This window comes from Nerophis ophidion, linkage group LG22 (genome assembly GCF_033978795.1).
Source record: "Nerophis ophidion isolate RoL-2023_Sa linkage group LG22, RoL_Noph_v1.0, whole genome shotgun sequence".
Taxonomy (NCBI): domain Eukaryota; kingdom Metazoa; phylum Chordata; class Actinopteri; order Syngnathiformes; family Syngnathidae; genus Nerophis; species Nerophis ophidion.
In genome coordinates this window covers 43,165,025-43,186,581 of record NC_084632.1, presented here as the reverse complement: position 1 = coordinate 43,186,581, position 21,557 = coordinate 43,165,025, and the positions used below count along the sequence as shown (strand labels likewise).

General features: G+C 40.1%; 2 protein-coding genes across 2 annotated transcripts in view; one reads left to right on the top strand and one right to left on the bottom strand.

Annotated features, from left to right (window-relative positions):
• The window catches only part of psmd1 (proteasome 26S subunit, non-ATPase 1), a 42,647-nt gene that overhangs the window by 9,633 nt on the left and 11,457 nt on the right, over window positions 1-21,557 (bottom strand). The window contains exons 16-19 of the mRNA XM_061883905.1: window positions 20,230-20,294; window positions 9,822-9,936; window positions 9,068-9,184; window positions 3,460-3,562 (exon numbers count right to left, since the gene is read on the bottom strand). Coding sequence (XP_061739889.1) covers window positions 3,460-3,562; window positions 9,068-9,184; window positions 9,822-9,936; window positions 20,230-20,294 — 400 coding nt within the window. The remainder of the gene's footprint in view (window positions 1-3,459; window positions 3,563-9,067; window positions 9,185-9,821; window positions 9,937-20,229; window positions 20,295-21,557) is intronic.
• On the top strand, window positions 14,168-19,604 carry htr2b (5-hydroxytryptamine (serotonin) receptor 2B, G protein-coupled). The gene is made up of 4 exons (XM_061883906.1): window positions 14,168-14,401; window positions 14,822-15,387; window positions 17,371-17,571; window positions 17,862-19,604. Exons 2-4 carry the CDS (start codon window positions 15,129-15,131, stop codon window positions 18,800-18,802), a joined length of 1,401 nt encoding a protein of 466 aa, XP_061739890.1. The 5' UTR covers window positions 14,168-14,401; window positions 14,822-15,128; the 3' UTR covers window positions 18,803-19,604.

Below are 21,557 nucleotides of genomic sequence, written 5' to 3'. Positions count from 1 at the left end.
GACACGTACACGACTGCAAGGCATACTTGTTCAACAGTCATACAGGTCACACTGAGGGTGCCCTTTCAAACAACTTTAGCACTCTTACTAATATGCGCCACACTGTGAACCCACACCAAACAAGAATGACAAACATTTCGGGAGAACATCCGCACTGTAACACAACATAAACACAACAGATCAAATACCCAGAATCCCATGCATCCCTAACGCCGCGTTATAGACCCCCGCCAAACCACCCCCCCTTTCCATGCGTCGGTTGAGGTGGGCGGGGTTGGGGGGGCGGGGTTTGGTGCTAGCGGGGGTGTACAAACGTAGCCCGGAAGAGTTAGGGATGCATGGGATTCTGGGTTTTTGTTCTGTTGTGTTTATGTTGTGTTATAGTGCGGATGTTCTTCCAAAATGTGTTTGTCATTCTTGTTTGGTGTGGGTTCACAGTGTGGCGCATTTTAGTAAGAGTGTTAAAGTTGTTAATATCACAACCCTCAATGTAACCTGTATAGCTGTTGACCAAGTATGCATTGCAGTCACTGTCGTGTGTTAACACACACTACATACTACATGCGTCCGGCCGGTACGCTGATAGCATGGTGTATAAGCGGACGCGACGACATGTTTTAAAGGACATTAAAGGAATTGCCATCACGGCACAACCTTAATATTGTAGTACGGGTGAAAATCGGAGAACGTATGCCCCGGGTGATTTCTGGGAGAGGCACTAAAATCTGGAAACTGCCCAGAACAATCGTGGGGGTTGACAATTATGCAGCTGAGCCACATCAGAGTGATCAAAGAGCCGCATGCAGCTCCAGAGCCACAGGTTGCCGACCCCTGTTATAGACAGTACTCGAGTCTAGAGACACTACTTCTGTCCCTCCATGTCGCTGACGAGAGAGCTGCAGAGAGTGTGACATCACACTTCCTTGGTTGGCGCTGCTGCTCCAGTTGGACTTTCTCTCCTTAAAAGCCACCACTCTCCTCCTAATATATGCAGATTTTATAGACACTGGTATGATTGGCATGTATTAAAGTTAGGTCCACATCGCAGACATACTGACAACGATCCAGACAATCACGTGCGTCTTGTTTACATCCGGTTTCAGCAGCATTGTTTCCGATGATTAAAGTATTTTTTTGTCAGTTATTGGTGCATTACTTGTCAATAGTGCACAAATAAATAACTATACATAAAAATTCATACTGTAACAAACCTGCTGGTGGTAATGTTTTATGTTTTTGTGGTTTGGATTTGATGTTTATTTTTGCCCATGATCGCAAAAACACCGTCCGTGCCTAAAAAGCGGACTGGCGGAGAATGAGGAAGAGAGAAATTGTTTGCGTAGGAGGTAAAACTTGTTGGAATTGTGCGGTTGTAGTGTTGTCTCAATACCAATATTTTGGTAACGGTACCAAAATTATTTTGATACTTTCTGGTACTTTTCTAAATAAAAGGGACCAAAAAAATGTCATTATTGGCTTTATTTTGACAAAAAATATTAAGGTACATATGTTTTTTATTGCAAGTTTGTATCCATCCATCCATCCATCATCTTCCGCTTATCCGAGGTCGGGTCGCGGGGGCAGCAGCCTAAGCAGGGAAGCCCAGACTTCCCTATCTCCAGCCACTTCGTCTAGCTCTTCCCGGGGGATCCCGAGGCGTTCCCAGGCCAGCCGGGAGACATAGTCTTCCCAACGTGTCCTGGGTCTTCCCCGTGGCCTCCTACCAGCTGGACGTGCCCTAAACACCTCCCTAGGGAGGCGTTCGGGTGGCATCCTGACCAGATGCCCGAACCACCTCATCTGGCTCCTCTCGATGTGAAGGAGCAGCGGCTTTACTTTGAGTTCCTCCCGGATGGCAGAGCTTCTCACCCTATCTCTAAGGGAGAGCCCCGCCACCCGGCGGAGGAAACTCATTTGGGCCGCTTGTACCCGTGATCTTATCCTTTCGGTCATGACCCAAAGCTCATGACCATAGGTGAGGATGGGAACGTAGATCGACCGGTAAATTGAGAGCTTTGCCTTCCGGCTCAGCTCCTTCTTCACCACAACGGATCGGTACAACGTCCGCATTACTGAAGACGCCGCACCGATCCGCCTGTCGATCTCACGATCCACTCTTCTCCCACTCGTGAACAAGACTCCTAGGTACTTGAACTCCTCCACATGGGGCAGGGTCTCCTCCCCAACCCGGAGATGGCACTCCACCCTTTTCCGGGCGAGAACCATGGACTCGGAACCATGCAAGTTTGTACTTAAATAAAATAGTGAACATACAGGACAACTTGTCTTTTATAAATAAGTTAACAAACAAAGTATTCTAATGTAGCTGCTGATGTATGCAGTAACATTTTGTCCTTTTTATGTACCTACTATTTTGTAAACATTATTAAGGACAAGTGGTAGAAAATTAATGATTAATCTACTTGTTAATTTACTCCTAATATCAGCTTACTTTCTCTTTTAACATGTTCTATCTACACTTTTGTTAAAATGTAATAATCACTAATTCTTCTGTTGTCTGATACTTTACATTAGTTTTGGATGATGCCACACATTTGGGTATCAATCCGATACCAAGTAGTTACAGGATCATACATAGGTCATATTCAAAGTCCTCATGTCTCCAGGGACATATTTCCTGAGTTTATTAACATGATATAAAGGAGGTGGAGGGGGGTGGCGGACCAGTACTTTTCAGAGACGGTATAGTACCGAATATGATTCATTAGTATCGCGGTGCTATACTAATACTGGTATACCGTACAACCCAAGCGGGTTGTCACCAAAGGATTGGCAATACAAGTTAAAAATAGCGTCATACTTTGTATGACTTCTTCTTGAGGCTACAATACATTACTTTGTTTTCAAGTTAAAAAAAAAAACTTATTTCAAGGTGTGGTGGCAATTATTTTACCATCGTGGTGTGATCAATTACATTAAGGGGGAACGCTGGACTATATACCAAAATCCAGTATGTTTCGGTACCCCTTCCTAATGTTGTTGATATGGTTAAGACGGGAAAAATTATAGTTTTTTTTTAATATCACACCACCATCAAAAGCAGGTGATGACAACGCCTGCTTGCCTTTATTCTTCTTAGCCTTCAGAACTAAATGTTCAAAGGTGTAGAAAGGTTTGGGCTGACTTACCGAAAAGACTAAAAACTTGGCTCAATGCATTAATTGTGGGGAAACAGCATCAACTTGATGAAACACTTGCAACATAATTACAGACTTAAGACTGAAGGACCGCAGCATGTTTGAGAGCCTTGTAAGCCAGGTTAGGTAGCGAGACCGCTGCATCCTCTTCAGTGCAACCGGCCAGCTTCATATCCCACAATGCAATTCTTCGACAATGGCAAGTTAGTTTTGTAGTTGGCTAATAAGTTACTGTTATGTCTCTAATTGAGGCTAGTGTCAGTTCAGTAAAGAGAGTAAGTCTTAAAATCATGATACTGACCTGCATCAAGGATTCCCTGGGCCAAGATGGCACCAAATTTAGCCATAACATCATCGTGCTTGTCGTTGATCACCTTTGCATAGAGCTGTCTAAACTGGTTTACCTGTTGCAAAAGGTACACAAAGAAAAGGTGGATTAACACAAAGATGCTTTGCATGAATAATTGTGCTTTTGTAGACATTCCACTTGCACAATTAGTCAAATTTTTAACCTGATCACGGCCAATGCGGGCAAACGTTGGCGATACTAATATTTAAAAAGCACGCTCCACTGCATATCAAATCAGGCACATTCACAAGCAAGAGACACACCAAAATAAGGTTTTGACCAATGAAGTGTACTAGGGCTGGGCGATATGGCCTTTTATTCATATCTCGATATTTTTAGGCCATGTCACGATACACAATATCTCGGTATTATGCTTTAGCCTTGAATGAACACTTGATGCATATAATCGCAGCAGTATGATGATTCCATGTGTCTACATTAAAACATTCTTGTTCATACTGCATTAATATATGCTACTTTTAAACTTTCATGCAGATAGGGAAATCCTAACTTAGTCAATTTACCAAAACTGTTTTTATTAAACATTTAAGCAGTGGCACAAACATTCATGTCATTTCCAAAACAGAAAGTGCAAGATTGTCAGAATTATTTTAAGTTTCATTTTGAAATGAAAGCCTTGTGCACATAAAAATGTTTTACGTAACAGTGTATAATTGTGAATGATAATTGTGGATTTGGTATTCATAAAAATAATGGTGGTCATTGTTTTGGCCAAAATGGCGCATCTCTACATCTGGTATGTTCCAGTAATCAAGTTATATACTCTAAGACAGTGGTTCTCAACCTTTTTTCAGTGATTTACCCCCTGTGAATTTTTTTTTAAATTCAAGTACCCCCTAATCAGAGCAAAACATTTTTGGTTGAAAAAAAGAGATAAAGAAGTCAAATATAGCACTATGTCATCAGTTTCTGATTTCTTAAATAGTATTACAGTGCAAAATATTGCTCATTTGTAGTGGTCTTTCTTGAACTATTTGGAAAAAAAACATATAAAAGTAACTAAAAACTTGTTGAAAAATAAACAAGTGAATCATTTATAAAAAAAGATTTCTACACATATAAATAATCATCAATTTAAAGTTCCTTCTTTGGGAATTGTAATAGAGATCCATCTGGATTCATGAACTTAATTCTAAACATTTATTCACAAAACAAGAAATCTTTAACATCAATATTTATGAAACATGTCCACAAAAAAATCTAGCTGTCAACACTGAATATTGCATTGTTGTATTTCTTTTCACAGTTTATGAACTTACATTCATATTTTGTTGAAGTATTATTCAATAAATATATTTATAAAGGATTTTTGATTTGTTGCTATTTTTAGAATATTTAAAAAAAAATCTCACGTACCCCTTGGCATACCTTCAAGTACCCCCAGAGGTACGCGTACCCCCATTTGAGAACCACTGCGCTAAGAGATACAAAGCTGCAGTCTGTGTACTGCAAAGACTACCCTAAAATAAACAGTCATGGATGTAATCCCTCCAAACATTCCAGTGTTTGGAACAAAAGCCAACCCTCGGACAGTCGTGCATGGACCTTAGCTTACTGCGGTACAGATGAGGAGTCTCTGCAAAGGTGTCTGGCATTTCTTAACTGTCTGTGACAATATATGAGGTGCTGCAAGGGCGAGTGTGTGAAGTTATGCTTGGACTAGTGACTTTCCAGTGCGCCATGACACATTTCTTTCCTTCCATCTTCATAAAAGCTGCTGCCTTCACTTTCAATCAAGTTTCTTTTATTCGAGTCACAGTGCATTAAAGGGTGGGTTTGCAACTTGCTCAGTTACACTCTTTCAACCAACCATTCAAGTACACTATGTTACCATTAGTGGTTAACAGAACATACCTTCTTAAATGTGTCACAGTTAAATAAGAATTGTTTGTGGGCCTGAGGAAGAAGTCTAGTGTCTCATGCCTGCAGGAAGGTGCAGTCCCAAAGAAGCAACGAACACTCATGTTGTAGCTAAGACAGGTTACACATTAGGGTTGTCCCAACATATTAATCAGTTCTGTACCAAAATGGATTTCCATACTTTTCAAAATAAAGGGGACCACAAAAATGTAATTATTGTCTTAAATTGAACAGAAAATCTTATGATATATTAAACATACATTTCTTATTGCAATCAAATTAGAATTTATGCATGAAATAAGATCTTGAACATACTAGACAACTTGTAAACGAACAAAGGCTCCTAGTTAGTCTGCTGACGTATGCAGTAACATATTGTGTCATTTTATTTTTCCGACATTATTCATCTACTAGTTCATTTAGTGTTTATCTGCTTACTTCCTGTTTGAACATGTTCTATCTACACTTCTGTTCAAATGTAATAATCAATTATTCTTCTGTTGTTTGATACTTTACATTAGTTTTAGTGATACTACACATTTGGGTATCAATCCAATACCATCCATCTTCTTCCGCTTATCAGAAGTTGGGTCGCGGAGGCAGCAGCCTAACCAGAGAAGCCCAAACTTCCCTCTCCTAGAAACTTCATCCAGCTCTTCCCAGGGGATCCTGGGGCGTTCCCCGGCCAGCTGGGAGGCAGTCTTTCCACCCTATCCTGGGTCTCCAACCGGTCTAAAGACCTCCTCACCATCACTATCCCAGCTGCGAACCGATCCAGTGAGAGCTGAAGATCATGGTCAGCTCAAGCCAGCAGGACTTAATCCCCTGCAAAAAACAGAGACCTAATCCTGCAGCCACCAAACTGAAATTCTCTCCATAAAAGTTGTGAACTGAACTGGCGACAAATGGCAGCTCTGGTGGAGTCCAACCCTCACTGAAAATGGATTCTACTTACAGCCGGCAATGCGGACCAAGCTCTGACACTAATCATAGAGGGGGCTGACCACCACAATCAGGCGGTCCGATACCCCGTAGTCTCTAAGCACTCCTCAGGACTTTCCGAGGGACACTGTCAAATGCCTTTTCCAAGTCCACAAAACACATGGTTGGGCAAACTCCCATGCACCCTCAAGGACTGATCCACAACATCCCCACTATACAAGATGATGACAGTGCTCTGCTTCCCCCTCCTTAGACAGTGGATGGTGATCCAGAATCGCTTCGAAACCGTCCGGAAGTCGTTCTCCATGGCTTTTCCAAACTCCTGCTATGTCAGAATTTTTGTTTCTGCAGCCGCCAAAGCCGCCACGACAAGCACCGAACACTTTGCGGCCAGAGCTCCGATCAGCCGTCTCGACAATAGACGCACAGAACATGGTCCACTCGGACTCAATATCCAGCTCCTCCCTCGTAACATCTACAAAGTTCTCCTGCAGGTAAGAATTGAAAGTCTCTCTGACGGGAAACTCTGCCAGACTTTCCCAGCACACTCTCGGTATACATTTGGGCCTGCCATGTCTAACCGGCATACCCCTCAATTGAAGGCAAATTAACCACCAGGTGGTGATCGGTTGAAAGCTCCGCCCCTCTCTTCACTCGAGTGTCCACACGATGGGACCGCAAATCCGATGATACAACCACAAAGTCAATCAAAGAGCTGCCACCTATGACCCGTCCCCCCACTCGGAGGTGAAGGAAAGCTACCCTTTCATTCACCGGGTTAAACTCCAAAGTGCAAGCTATGAGTCACCGGGCAACATGTATTTCCACTCCCGTCTGTGTCTTCTCACTGCTGGCAACGCCAGCGTGGAAGAGAGTCCAGCCCCTATCGAAAGGACTTGTTTCAGGGCCCTTGCTTCCGAGTGAGCTCAACTATATTCGGCCGGAACTTCTCTACCTCGAGCGCCAGCTCAAGCTCCTTTACCCCCAGCAAGGTGACGTTCCACGTCCCAAGAGCTAGCTTCTGTAGTCGAGGATCAGACCACCAAGTGCCCTGCCATCGGCTGCCGTTCAGCTCACAGAGCACCAGACTTCTATGCCTATGTCCTATAGGTGGTGAGCCCAATGGAAGGAGAACCAATGTTGCCTCTTCGGGCTTTGCCCTACCGGGCCCCATGGGGCAGGCTGGGTGACCAGGCGCACGCCATCGTCACCTTGAAGTTATTGAGTTTGTTTAGCTGATACGAGAGCTTGCTTCCGCAGCCAGTGGGTCAATGACGACAACTTCTGTTTTGTTTGATTAGCCGTTTTACTGGCGTGTTACAGACACCGTTTCAAAAACAATTAAGGTAAGTAAATAAACATTTACAACACAATTCTATGTAAATAACTCATTTTACAACGTATATATCTGCGGGTTATAGTCCGGTGCAGCTAATATATGGAAACAATATTTTTTTTCTTCTAAAATTTAGTCGGTGCGGCTTATGTCCTGGTGCACGCGATAGTCCGGAAAACACGGTGTTTACAGGATCACACATTGGTCATAACTAAAGTTCTTCTGTGTCCAAGGAAATATTTCCTTACTTGATAAAAAATTAAAAAAGACTAAATATTTTGTGATTATAAAATATATTGATGGAATCATTGTAGTATCAACTGTAAACGGCTCTTGTACTTGGTATCATGACAGTCGATATTTAGATAGATCAAGCCATGTGTTAGCATTTAGGAGCACTAGCTTGCAGTTAGCGGTTAGCTATTGTAAACCCCCTATGGTCTGTTGTGAAGCATGTTTAGCTTTTCTTCTTCCTGCAGGGATGATACTTGTGAAAAACTTACTTTGTCGCCATAGAGGCGAGGATTAGTCAATTAAAAGTAGCTAAAACTCTAAGGAGAGACGTTGGCTGCCAACTTTTAAAGCACCGCTCGCAGCATTGAGTGTTTACAGCTCCAACCTATACTTTTTAATTCAACTTTGCCTTTTTTTCCCTCTTCTGTCTCCTTGCTGTTTCCGTTTGCAAGTGCTCAATGCGTGTGTTGACTTGCCACATGCACCTCAGGGCGCCATAGCATGAAAAAAAATGTCAAAGGCAGTCTTTTATAAATGATTGGTACCGCAGTACTATATTAGAACCGGTATTCCCTACTACACATTCAATGATAGCCAACGTTAGCAAGCTAAACTTTGCCAAAACATTATCTGAAAACAAACATAGCTACTGCGTGTGCTACTTGGAGCGTGCGGGATATAATGCTTACAACACTTTGGAAAGTTAATGGCTCTCTAGGCAGCCATTTAAGGTTTCAAACAGCACCTTTAACATGTGACATGGTTTAATTTGAACATATAAAAAACATGAAAAACCAAAGAAATATGTTAAGAAATACAAACTAACCTAATATGTTACTTCTTGAAGTTTTGTTAAGTCAAATGTGATTTAAGATGCTTTTAGATGAGAGAAGGGCCCACAGCAGGAGCAGAATGAAGCTTTCAGCTCAGTCTTCAATAGGACAAAAAGTCACTGGAATCGTCGCCTTTTGAAAGCTTTGAAGAGGGGTTTGATTACTGCTAAAGACTACAGAGAGTTATCTAGCATGCCTCGGTATGTAATATTCATGCTTGGATGTTTGTGTTGCTTTGAGATAACTTCTGCTCTCTTGGTTTTAGGGTTAGCCTTCAGTGGTGACAATACATCTACTAATAAATACTCGAACAGTTAATAACAAAGACACAAACCTTGGGGCAGGTTACTTCCGTTTGCTGGATCATGATGAGGGCAGAGGAAATGAGAGCACCTTGTCTCACATAGTTGACTGGGTCATTGGTCATGGGCTCCAGCAGATTGATGGCCTCCTGCAGACAACTATTGTTAACACATTGACTGTCTTTTAATTTATTTTCAAGCTGAAGTACAATTGCAGCTGTAACCAACCTAGCACCACCTTTAAGAAATGTTTCATTGTTATTTGTTTGCCATTTGCAACTGCAACAGTAGTATAACATGTGCTCAGGAAAATAATTATCCACGGAGGAAACAAGTCCACACTAATTAATGAGATTAGTGGCCTCCATATCTGGTTGCCCTGGACAACGGTGTAACAGTTCAATCCAGCACCGCCTCCAGTGATTTTTCTATTTCAAACTGTGTTGCATCAATGGTGGTGGGCCTCAAGGACACATGGTGCGAGGTGAGAAACAAGGATGTTCACAGGGCCCTCTTATACACCACGCATTGATTGGGCATAGTGGTATATAATAGTAGAATCAATCAACAGAAAAAAAGTAGTCATTTTTAGTTAGTTCTGATTCTGATGATCAAGTGTAATGTGTAAACAGAGATTATTCATCTTTAAAATGAACTTGCTTCATAGAAGCAAGATAATAAATGTTGGGTTAAATGGGGTACAGTCCTAACTACTGTTCAGTAAAAAATTTTCATTTAGTACAAATTTGTGTGAATGGTAAATACGAAACACTGTGGTTAAGTCACCTTGTTGCCAGTTCCGGCACAGCAGATGCCCAAAGCCATGGCGGCACCACAACGAACGTGAGGGTTGTAGCTCTCTGACAAAAGGGACACCACACTGGGACACTGCTCAGGGGTTCTAAAAAGACAAAAAAAATAACATTATGGCACTCTTCCTTGTCATGGCCCTAATGCAGTCCTCCTATTCAACTGGCGGCCCACAGGGCACATCCGGCCCGCCAAAGCTTTTCATTTGGCCTGCCGAACAATATGTGTTATAACAAAGTCGCAGTGGGGCAAGTAAAAAAATATGACTCATTCTACCCTGAAAAAGGGGTTAGGGGAAATGAATTGCAAAAATCTGACTTTTAACAACTTAGTTTCAATTGTGATAAGTCAAAAATACACTGTGGGTAAGGTTTCAAGTTAATTTGTGTGACTATATTAACACAAAACCTATTTTATTCATGTGAGATATACAATAGACATTATGTGAAATACACAACAGATGTTAAACTCGTGTTATGTTTTTGTTTTCAGTCTTACAAAGGGAAGAAAAACTGAGGAAGGAAAATACTTTAAAATAAACAACATCCATCCTCAACAAAACTTCTGGAGCTTCTCTTTCTTCATTGTTAACTATCTGCACACAATGGAAATGAGTAGCAAGAGCAGAATATTTAATTTATTGACAGTGCATTGTGAAAGTCGCTGTGTTTACTTTACAGATAAGTAAACACAATCTAAAATGTGACAAAACATCCACATTTAGATGTGCGGCCCCTGAGCCCTTGGACTCCGGAGACTGCGACCCTCTTCATGATGTAGTTGAATAGCCCTGCCCTATTTCTTGCTCAGAAAACTGAAATGCACTTTTTGTGCATCATTCACAATCCTTATGTGAGATAAATAAATATATATTTCTTTGTCTTATGCATTAGAATGTGTATTATACAGCAAGTACCAGGTGGCTAACAATGGATGTAATAGTGTTTGCTATATTCCACCAACAGGCCATTAACATTTGATGTACATAACCAGAACATTCGTAATAGCATGTTATATTTACATATTTTGCTCATTTTAAGCATACTGTGTGGAGTTTTTTGTTGTAGATTATTTGAAATTTAAAAAAATGGATTTCTTTCTCCTTTTGCTCTGGCAAAGTTTTTTCCCCCTTAGGCGCTTCCGCGGTTTGTACCCTCCCCTTACTTCCTTAGCGGCTCACGTAGTTAAACGTGGCTAATGCTAACAAGAGTGACACGTTTCTTTCAAAGAAAATAAATGTGTTGGTGCAGCAACAGGCGTGGAACAAATGACTGCAAAAAGTCATTCGCACAAAAACTTGTTCCAGCATCTGAAACCTAGGCCTCCAGCCATGTGCGAGAAATACAATTCTTCACGAGGCGAACAAGACGCAAAAACAAGCAAACTACAGGCTAAAAGGCTCCTAGCTAATCATTTACACGGTGCAATGATACCACGTACGACGCAGTTGCTCTGCACATTACCAAGATGTGTGAATGAAAAAAACTCCATTTACTTTATCCACTTACTGAAACAAGTTGTAGTCCAATATTTATTTGAATACAGTGTCAAATACTACATTTTTATTTACAGAAGACAGACGTTTGCAGTTTATTGATTTCATTGTTGGAGATTGTTTATTTGCGTGCAATGCCACATTGTTGGTAACATAATTATTTTCAAGCAGAAGTATTGCTTTTTAAGGGAAGCTCTTAGTTTAATTCTTGGAAAATGTATTCCATAAAAAGTATAATTTATATAGACAACAACTTTATACAAATCAGAATTTTGCCAAGAGTGTGTTGTAATGTATGCAGTGTCATTTCAAACTACTGGTTTTTGATCCAATAAAAGAAAAATTTGTTTTGAATTATGTCTGTCATTTATATTCAATGGCTTCTTTAAAAAGTAGGGGGGCAAAAACATAATTAATTTGACGGACGGATCACAACTTTCGCTTTTTCCTTCTACAATAACAACAACCACAACACTTTTAATCATGGCAGACTTTTTGAGAGATAACTACTACTACTTTGGAACAAATGATGATCAGAAACTTCTATTTTGATCCTCTATATATGGAGAATGATCTAAAAGTTTTATAAGCTGGGTAATAAACAATCCAGCAAGTAACATTAATGCAAACTATCAACATAATAAAACAATCAACTACTGTACAGTGTCTGCTCTCACTGGGATTAAAACTGAAGGGATGTTTTTTTTCTCGTTTTAATGACCAATTAATCATAATCCTCATACCAGTGTAAAAAAAAAAGTAGTCTTGAAAACGAGCATCTTTTCATGTTTTTCTCTAAATTGGATGCCAAATTTGACCAACTTGTGGGTTATGTTTACAACCTTCTACTATCCAGGTGAGAGACATGATTTATCATCTAGAATTAACTCTTACCAACTTGGGGGTGATGCAGCAGCTCAATATAGCAGCATAAGATAGTTAGCTCTCCGGGATCACGGCAGGGCAAACAAATAATTAGCCTGTGATAGCGCTTATAATAACAATATTGCTAATACTTGTTAATATGCAGGTAACAACATGTGAATTGACTATTGATGTTTTTAAAAGGCTTTTTGGGTGCAATAGATGAGGCCTATTAGCTACATTGTTAGCCACCTCTTACTTGCCATAAATCACAGAATGCATTAAAAACAAAACAGGAGTTGACTTACATAATAAAAAATTAAAAATAAATAAAAATGCAGTTCCCCTTTAACCTTGCATCGTGTCAATGCCATTCTGAAGAAAGGATGACCACTGCTGTCTTTTACAGGCTGTAACAGCACGGGGGAAGCACTAGGCACATCGCTGTTTTAAACCACACCATGGGAAGTTCAAGTTGAACTCAATGGTAGTTTTATAGTGAGGCAAAGAGCACACCGAAAAGAGAAAACGGAGTGAAAACTTTCCTATTACTTCCCTATCAAAATGTAGGTTGCAAAATTTAGCACAATGAATAATTCTGTCCATACAACGTGCTTTCAAAAAATGCACTACAGGCATTAAACAAATGAGTCACATGGAATAAAGTCACCAGAGGCAGACTGTAGATCTGACAGCATAAGGGATTAGGCTGCTTGGGCCATTTATTTAAGACGGAATTTGTTTCTGCGTATTACAGGAGAAAAAATAAGTGTGGTTGATGTTGAGAAGGACACAACAAAGTGATCTGCAAATCCTTTCACACTTGTATTTAACAGCCAAAATGTAGTTTCCATCACCTCAGATATTGAACACACATTAACAAGATTGCCCAACTGTAAATAATGTTAAACAACTGCATAAAATGAGGATGGGTTAGACAAATCAGAAAATTCTGGATAGCAGAGTGCATTTGCAGAGCCAATACAAAGTTAAAAGGTTATATTTAAAAGCCATGGCTGTTAAAGCCCTGCATTAAAGTAAAGGAGTTAACCAGTGGTTTGGACTTAAAAGATCAGCTCAATCAAACAAAGATATCCAGATTTACATGGCAACCATTGTCAAATATAGATAGCCTTTCAATTTCATCTACAGGGATAAAGTATTCTATTCTGGTAGTCAGACGATGCCCCCTGAGTCCACCATCAACTGTGCTGTCCACTGGGGGCACAGTATCATTTGACTGTTTAACGCCTCAAACTATTATGAGTGACAGAAGCTGATACATATCCCAGACCTTTGAGGCAACATATGCACTACATGAAAGTGGCAGGAAAACAGCTGCGCTAAACAAATTATAGAAGTATTTGTGCTAATAGCAAAGAGATAAGATCGCTTAGCAGGCATCCTGACTATTCAAGCTGAATTCAAGCTGAGCATACCTGGACAGTGTTGTACTGAACCAGTCTAGATGTTGTACGACTTTAACAGGCAAGCTTTGTAAAATGAACCGTGTCTAATGCCTACTGGCAAACTTGACACACAAAGAAAATATTCCAATGGAGTGTAGACTACCCTATACAAGGAGATATAAGAAAACACATGGGCTTACTGGCAACATTTGTCACGTTCTCATGTTTGGAAAATAAATCTTTCATCCTCTGGTTACTGTAAGCGGCAAGGAATGTTAACTTATGTCTTAATATCTTACACCTGCTTTAATCCACTGAACCAATGCACTTCAAAGTTTGAATACTTTTTCAAGAGTGTAAAAGAAATGATAGGAAATGTTAACTATAAGTTAAAACAGGTATTAACACTTCTTAATGCTCTGACAGCTAACTTAAACTGGAGAAAATGACCCCCCTGCCCCAGAACTACTGGCACGTGGCTAACATAAAGACAATCATATGTGTGTGACTCTGGAAGACAGAGGAAAAGGAGGAGGTGCGAGAGAGGGGGGAAAAGACAGAGAGATCGCAAGCTCTTTAAAGCGGGAAGAGAGGACGGCAGAAGCTGCAACATCTGAAAGTTCTAAAGCTGTGATCATTGGATAGCAAAACAAATCTCCCATCATGAACATCGAGAGAATTGTCTCACGTTCTCATTTGGGAGGGCTACGAATATAACGCTGGAGTGTTGGGCTGCGCTCTTCAGTCTTTTTGGAAGGATATCATTTTTTTGTTACAATCACAAGCAGGTAAGGAACCACAAATCCTGAACAACATTTTAATGTAATCTATTCAGCGTGTGATCAGAGACACTTTCTTTGAAAATGATTCACTATTTAGTCTTTTGATCACCTTATTTAACCTATACTTGCTTTTAATGTGTTGAAAGCCTTAAGTGTAAAACTTCATATTAGAATGGTAAATGGGTTGTACTTGTATAGCGCTTTTTTACCCCTTTTTAAAGGAGCCCAAAGCGATTTGACAGTATTTCCACATTCGCCCATTCACACACACATTCACACACTGACGGCGGAAAAGAAGGTTGATTTATTTAGTGTATTTAGTGAAACAGTACAATAATAACAATTTGCTTCTGATCATTATTTGGACAATTTTACATGTAATAAAATTGATTTCACAAGTAAGAGTTGCCATGTTTGCCCTCACAGGTGGAAAGAGTGGACACATGTGAGGGAAGTGAGGACTCCTGCTTGTGCCTCCCACTGGAAATACTTCACACGTATGGATTAACATCACTGGAAATTGGGCACCTACACCTGATTTTCTACCTTATTGCGCTCATCCAGAGATTGTCAGCTCTTCTTTTTACAAGGAGATGTGGCATCCGATGCACTGCCCCTAAGCTTTATTCCTCTCTAATCTGTGGCTACCAGTGACAATGCTGACCGAGTTTGCAAAACCACAAAGATCAGATCCCAGACGCACAATAAGGCCTGCTGGAACATCTCCAGAATTATGTCCCAGTCAGTTGTGTCACCACTGGGGGCTGACAGCTCGCTATCAGAAGCCTCTGGGTTTCAGCTAAGGTGGGCTGCCCTGCTTATTGTCATGGTCATCATTCCCACCATTGGGGGAAACATCTTGGTCATTCTTGCTGTGTCACTTGAGAGAAAACTACAGAATGCCACCAACTACTTCCTGATGTCACTTGCCGTGGCTGACTTACTGGTGGGAGTCCTGGTGATGCCGATCGCTCTGGTCACTGTTCTCTACAGTAAGTCAAGCATGAGGGGCGTGGGTTCTGAAGTTCTGAAGTTCAGATACAACTTCAGCAATAAATGAAATTCCAAATAGTATTGGACATCTTGGTCTGACATTCATTTCAGGAAACAATACAAAGTTAATATTATTTCCAGGGTACTCAACGGCCAAGCGCCTGCTTTCTTGGTAGACCTGCTGACCTGTCAGCTCACCCTATGCTAGATGTGCCGCATACAGAAGTAAGAAGTCAAGGAAATCGTCAGTTTCCTCTAAATGGAGGGACACACTCCCTTATGAGCTGAGAGTAAACCTTTTGGTTGATATTTTTAGAAGGCAGTTAAAAACATACGAGTGTGCATTCCAGGAATATTGCATTTTCAGTTTTCATATGTTATTTTTAACATCACATGTATTATTTTATATGCAATGTCTTTTGTTGCATCATTCTATATGCTTATTTTGATTGAACAGTATATTAACCAACTGAAGCACTTTGTGTGTGCTGTATAAAAAACATTGACTTATCAAAAGTGATTGGAGTAAAAGGTACAGGATGTAACTGCGTTAGTTAGGATATTATTGCACCACGAATGCAACTATGGGACATGTAACAGATGCTTTAGTATTATGACACTAGCCTAAAATATCTGTTTGCTAATTTACTGTTAATATCTAATTACTTTCGGTTGTTAAAACACTTATTCTGTTGTTTGCATATGTTAAATTCATTTTGGGTGATACTATAATTTGGCTACTTGGCAATGCCGAGTATTACAGGGTCAGTATTGATCTTTTTTTTTTTTTCTTAAATCCCTCCTGTGTCCAGGGATGTATTTGCGGAGTTTGAAAACTATAGCAAAAACAAGTTTTTGATCAGAAAAAAAATATCGATCCAACCACTGTAGTATCGACCAAATAATAATAATATACTTGGTATTGTTACTGTTGATATTTGTATAGCTCTGCCCTACCTTTGTTTACATACCAAGAGTTTTAGCTTGCAGTTAGCATATCTTCCTACCGCATGTACTGTATGTTTCGCTATTCCTCATCTTCCAGGGATGGGACGCATTTAAACATTTTATTTGCCGCAATTGGAGGCGAGGATTTCTGACTTAAAAAAGGACAATAGCCGCTAACTGGAATGCTAAAGTACATTGAGGACATGTTTGTTCGCTTGTTGCAGTCAAATTTGTAGGACACAGCTAGAATGTGTCATCAACCTGCATTATCATGATGGTATTAAAAGCACTATCGTCGGACAAATGTTTATCATTGATATCGTTTACATCAAGCTCGTTCCGTCAGGAACTAATACTAATGTAATGTAAATGTATTGCAGTCATCCTTCATACACAGATGTGTCGCATACAGAAAAAAATATTACTTGATAGTCATATGTGGGAAGAAAATGTTTGTCAATGTCATTACCAGCAGATTAGGAGCAAAAAGTAAAAGAAAGAACTTTACACTTTGAAATTAACCGTAAGATAATTGTCTTTACATTTAAGCGCCCTCAATGTATTAGTTTTAACAGGATATTAGTAACCGCAAGTATTTCTTTACTTTGATGGGCGAAAAAGGGAACTTGGGAGGGACATCTTTTGAGAACAAGAAAGTACAAAATTGTTTGGGAACAATGAAATGAAAAGCAGCCTAAAAAATAACCCAACTGTCTTCAACAAAGTAAATAAGTGATGGAATAAGAGTGTATGTGCCAATTGAATGCCTGGAATTGAAAATAAACACTAGTGTAAGTCTCCAGGACATTTTACATGATGCGTGTTGAGCTCCATCAACAGTCTATGAAGCTTCTTTTTTCCCAGAAGTCATCCCTCATATATAAACAAACACAGATCTTTGAGTGCTACTTCTTTTCCCTTGCTGGGGTTGTACATGTCCTCCCAATGTAGGGCCAGACCACCACACTCTTACAACAAAAAAAGGGAGACTATAATTGTCAGTCTTCATTGATGCTGTCCATCTTATTTTATAGATTCAGACTGGCCACTCCCAGACTTCATCTGCCCTATTTGGCTCTTCCTGGATGTGCTGTTTTCAACGGCATCTATCATGCACCTGTGTGCCATCTCGCTGGATCGCTACATTGCCATCAAGAAGCCAATACAGCACAGCCAGTACAAATCCAGAGCCAAGGCGATGGTCAAGATAGCACTGGTGTGGCTTATATCCATTTGTAAGCATAGAACTTCAGATTTTCTTTCAGTTTCCCATACATTGCCACAGATCTCAGTAGCAATCTTTACAATGACAAACATAACACTGGCCGTTTTGAAATACATTTCTCCACAAAAGATCCATGGCAGACCTACTTTATAGGCTCATAAACACAGGCCGGATGAAATAAAAGCAGATGCAGTATAAACAGTTTTTCTTCCTTGACTGCAAAGAAACAGAGAGAACGCTTCATGACCGGAGCGTCCAAACATTGTATGAGACTAACACCTTTTTCTTATCTTTTTCCAGGTATAGCAATCCCCATTCCAATCAAAGGGCTTCAAAACTACCATCCGAAAAACAACATCACGTTCAACAGCAACCATACATGCTTGCTAAAAACTGACACATTTTGGGGGTTCATCATGTTTGGCTCCATGGCAGCATTCTTCGTTCCTTTGGTCATAATGATGATCATCTACCTTCTGACTGTCCACGTTTTGCGCAAAAAGGTCCATTTACTCAGGTCAAAGGTGATTCAGCGCTTCAGCAACTTGACCACAGTGTCTGCAGTTTTTCAAAGGGAACATCCATTGACCATGCATCAAGTTGATCCGCTTAATGTGCTGGACAGACAACTATACAAGATGCAAGAAACACCCAGTGTGGGCACAACAAACCCTTCTCCAGCTGCGGAAATAACATTTCGCAGAATGTCCACCATGGGAAAAAAGTCAATGCAGACTCTAAGCAACGAGCAACGCGCCTCAAAGGTGCTAGGCATAGTGTTCCTCTTGTTTGTTGTCATGTGGTGCCCTTTCTTTATTACCAATGTCACCTCTGTGCTATGTACCAGCTGTGATGCCAACATCATCTCCCGGCTGATGGAGATCTTTGTGTGGGTGGGCTATGTGTCATCAGGGATCAACCCACTGGTTTACACGCTCTTCAACAAGACCTTCAGAGAGGCATTCACACGCTACATTACCTGTAACTATAAGACATGTGCAAGTCATCGGCCGGCCAGCATTCCAAAGGTCTCGGACGCTAATAAGACCCTTTCATTCAAATCATCAATGGCAGAAAACTCCAAACTGTTCATGAAGCGAGGCATGAAGAATAGCATTGAAGCAGTGAGCTACCAAAGCCAGCGGAGAGACCAACAGTCATCCAGTGGAGTTGTGTTGGACACAGTCAACTTAGCTGAAAACTACCAGGCCAAACAGGACGAACTTGTCAGCCGTGTATGAAACATCCCAATTAAAATGAAAGCTTCAGGACAAATGCGCCTGGTGATTACATTTTGTTGTCTTTAAAAAAACTATAAATGATTCACTGCCACCAATTATGAAAGCTTGATTGATTGGATTGTGTCTCTTGATACATTTGCTGTTTGCAGAGCATGTTCCTTGAACAACGATACACAACTTTATGCTATCACAAGCGATGGACATTGTGTACATCCAGTTACTTGTTCACCAGAAGAAGACACAACAAGCTTATCACCTACTGCAATAAGTCCATGAAACGTCTACTTGTTATGAAACCCTTTAAACAAGAATGGGCTGTAATGCTTAAATCCGTCCATCCAGTTCTACCGCTTGTCCCTTTTGTGGTTGGTGGGTGGGGGGTTTGGCGCTGGAGCCTATCCCAGCTGCACTTGGGACGAGGCGAGGTACACCCTGGACAAGTGGCCACCTCGTCGCAGAGCCAACACAGATAGACAAACCAAACAGGAAAATTGGATAAGACCAGTAATATCCTTGTTTACGTTGAGTAAAGTCTGTTTACATGCAGTTAATTGGCATATAAAGATGCACTTTTTCAGGACAATAACATCTACATTTTCAATTCTAAAAATCACTCTGGAAATGATGCATTTTGTACTGCCTGGTATGTTTCTCAAGTGTTTGCTTGACAGTGATGCAGAAAAGACGTTTCTGTAAGAAAAGACTCAATAAAAAAAGAAAGTAATAAGAACCAAGACTTGTTGTGTTTGTGTGAATTTGAAAGAAAAGTGTCTCTATTCCACTGACTGTCAATGTCTAGTTTATTCATGACTCAATGAACACTTTTTTATCAATTCTCAAAGAAACTTGTGAAAAACTATCCAAGTTATTAAATCCAACACACATGCATTGCAACTGTGGGTTAAAATGACATTTGATCTTAAAAGCAAACTGGTTGTGTATTATGTGGGACATAAAATACCAGATGACCTTTACTGATCAGAGGAGAGTCTTTTCACAAAAAAATATAAATATAATAAAACAAAAGTACCATAGCATGAATTGCAAGTTTTTTGTGATCAAAAAGAAGTTTGTCTTTGCAAATGTATTTCCAATCAGAATTCGATTAAAATTATCTGCTTTTTGAGCTTTAAAAAGCATACACGTGTGCACATTTTATACAAAAAACAACAACATTATCCCATACAATTTACATGATTACCAAACAATGAACATTGCAGTGCTTAATATATGTAATCTTTACTCTTTTGGTAAAAAAATAATCTAAAAACGGGATAAATTGCTGTGACAGAGGACATTTTTTGTTGCTATCCCATACTTTTTAAGGAGTGGCAGCCTTGATGGCCGAGAAATCACTATTTATTTCATGTGGATGAGTACAATAGAGAGATCTTAAAACATTTAAAGTTGGTCAGTCTAGTCCTTACCTGAACAAGATGAAACCAATGGACTCGACAGCGGCCCTCCTGACATCATCATTGACGTCACTCACCTTAATTAAGACAAGGAAATGAGTGAGAATGTGGCAGCTCTTTAAACCCTGCAAATAATCTGCCTGTCATCCAATGGCACCAGTGTGTAGAAGGTGCCATCTGGAGGACAATCTTTTAATGCATGTAAAGCTTGCCAAAATGACTGCATTTAAATCAAGTGTCAAACTATTCAATTACAACATTTTATTCCATTTAAATGTTATTTATGTATTAGTGATGCATCAAAATGCTTGTCTGAAATCGAAAATGAGGAAACCATAGCTGAAAGTAGTATTCATGCCAAATATTACCACTGCATTTATGGCTATGACAAACTTCATTAAAATTACAGCGCTGCAATTACACACAATAATATGTATTCCACAAAGACTAAAACAATCACAACCATCAACATATTTACTTAACCCGGGTAAAATATATTTTAATAACAATAAAACCAACAACAATAATAGAACAATAGTAATATTGAATGGCGCTAGAGAGGGATTGGATGTCTGGCCGGTATTTAAATGATCGTGATGAATGATGGTGTTTAATTTCAGTTGGATCACGGTGATCAGCATTTATGGCAGAAAGTTAAAAAGTTAAAGTCCCAACGATTGTGGTGAAATTATACTCTGCATTTTTACCCCAACAAAATGTACCGAAAAAGAAGCAACTCCATGGACCTAAAACCAGGCACGGACTGTAGCGCGGGTTACCTGTACTGTTGCACTTCTCGTAAACACAATCATAGATACTGTATGAACAAAACATCAAAGATACAGTTACAAAATACTGTAGTGGTAAGGAGTAGGAATGCTACGGTACTCGCTATAATCCTGTGACAATCAGAATTTAATAAAAAAATGTGATGTTATTCGAGATCAGATGATATGAAAAAAATAATCGCGATCATTTGCCCGGCCCGACATGGACGTGCTCCAAAGAATCTACAAGAAACCCAGAGTGGGTTGTACCACTTTAGCAAAACTAGACAGTCATTGGTTAAATACTTGGCTTTGTCCCGCCCATCAGAAACTTGGCATCTCTGGGAGTCTAATGAAAACTGTACTTGTGTTAAGATGCTCTTGACTTGCACTATATCGCCAAAAGTATTTGGCCACCTGTCCAAATTATGAGAATCAGGTGTCCTAATCACTTGGCCCGGGGTATAAAATCAAGCACTTAGGCATGGAGACTGTTTCTACAAACCTTTGTAAAAAAAATGGGCCGGTCTAATTGATTTCCAGCGTGGAACTGTCATAGGATGCCACTTGTGC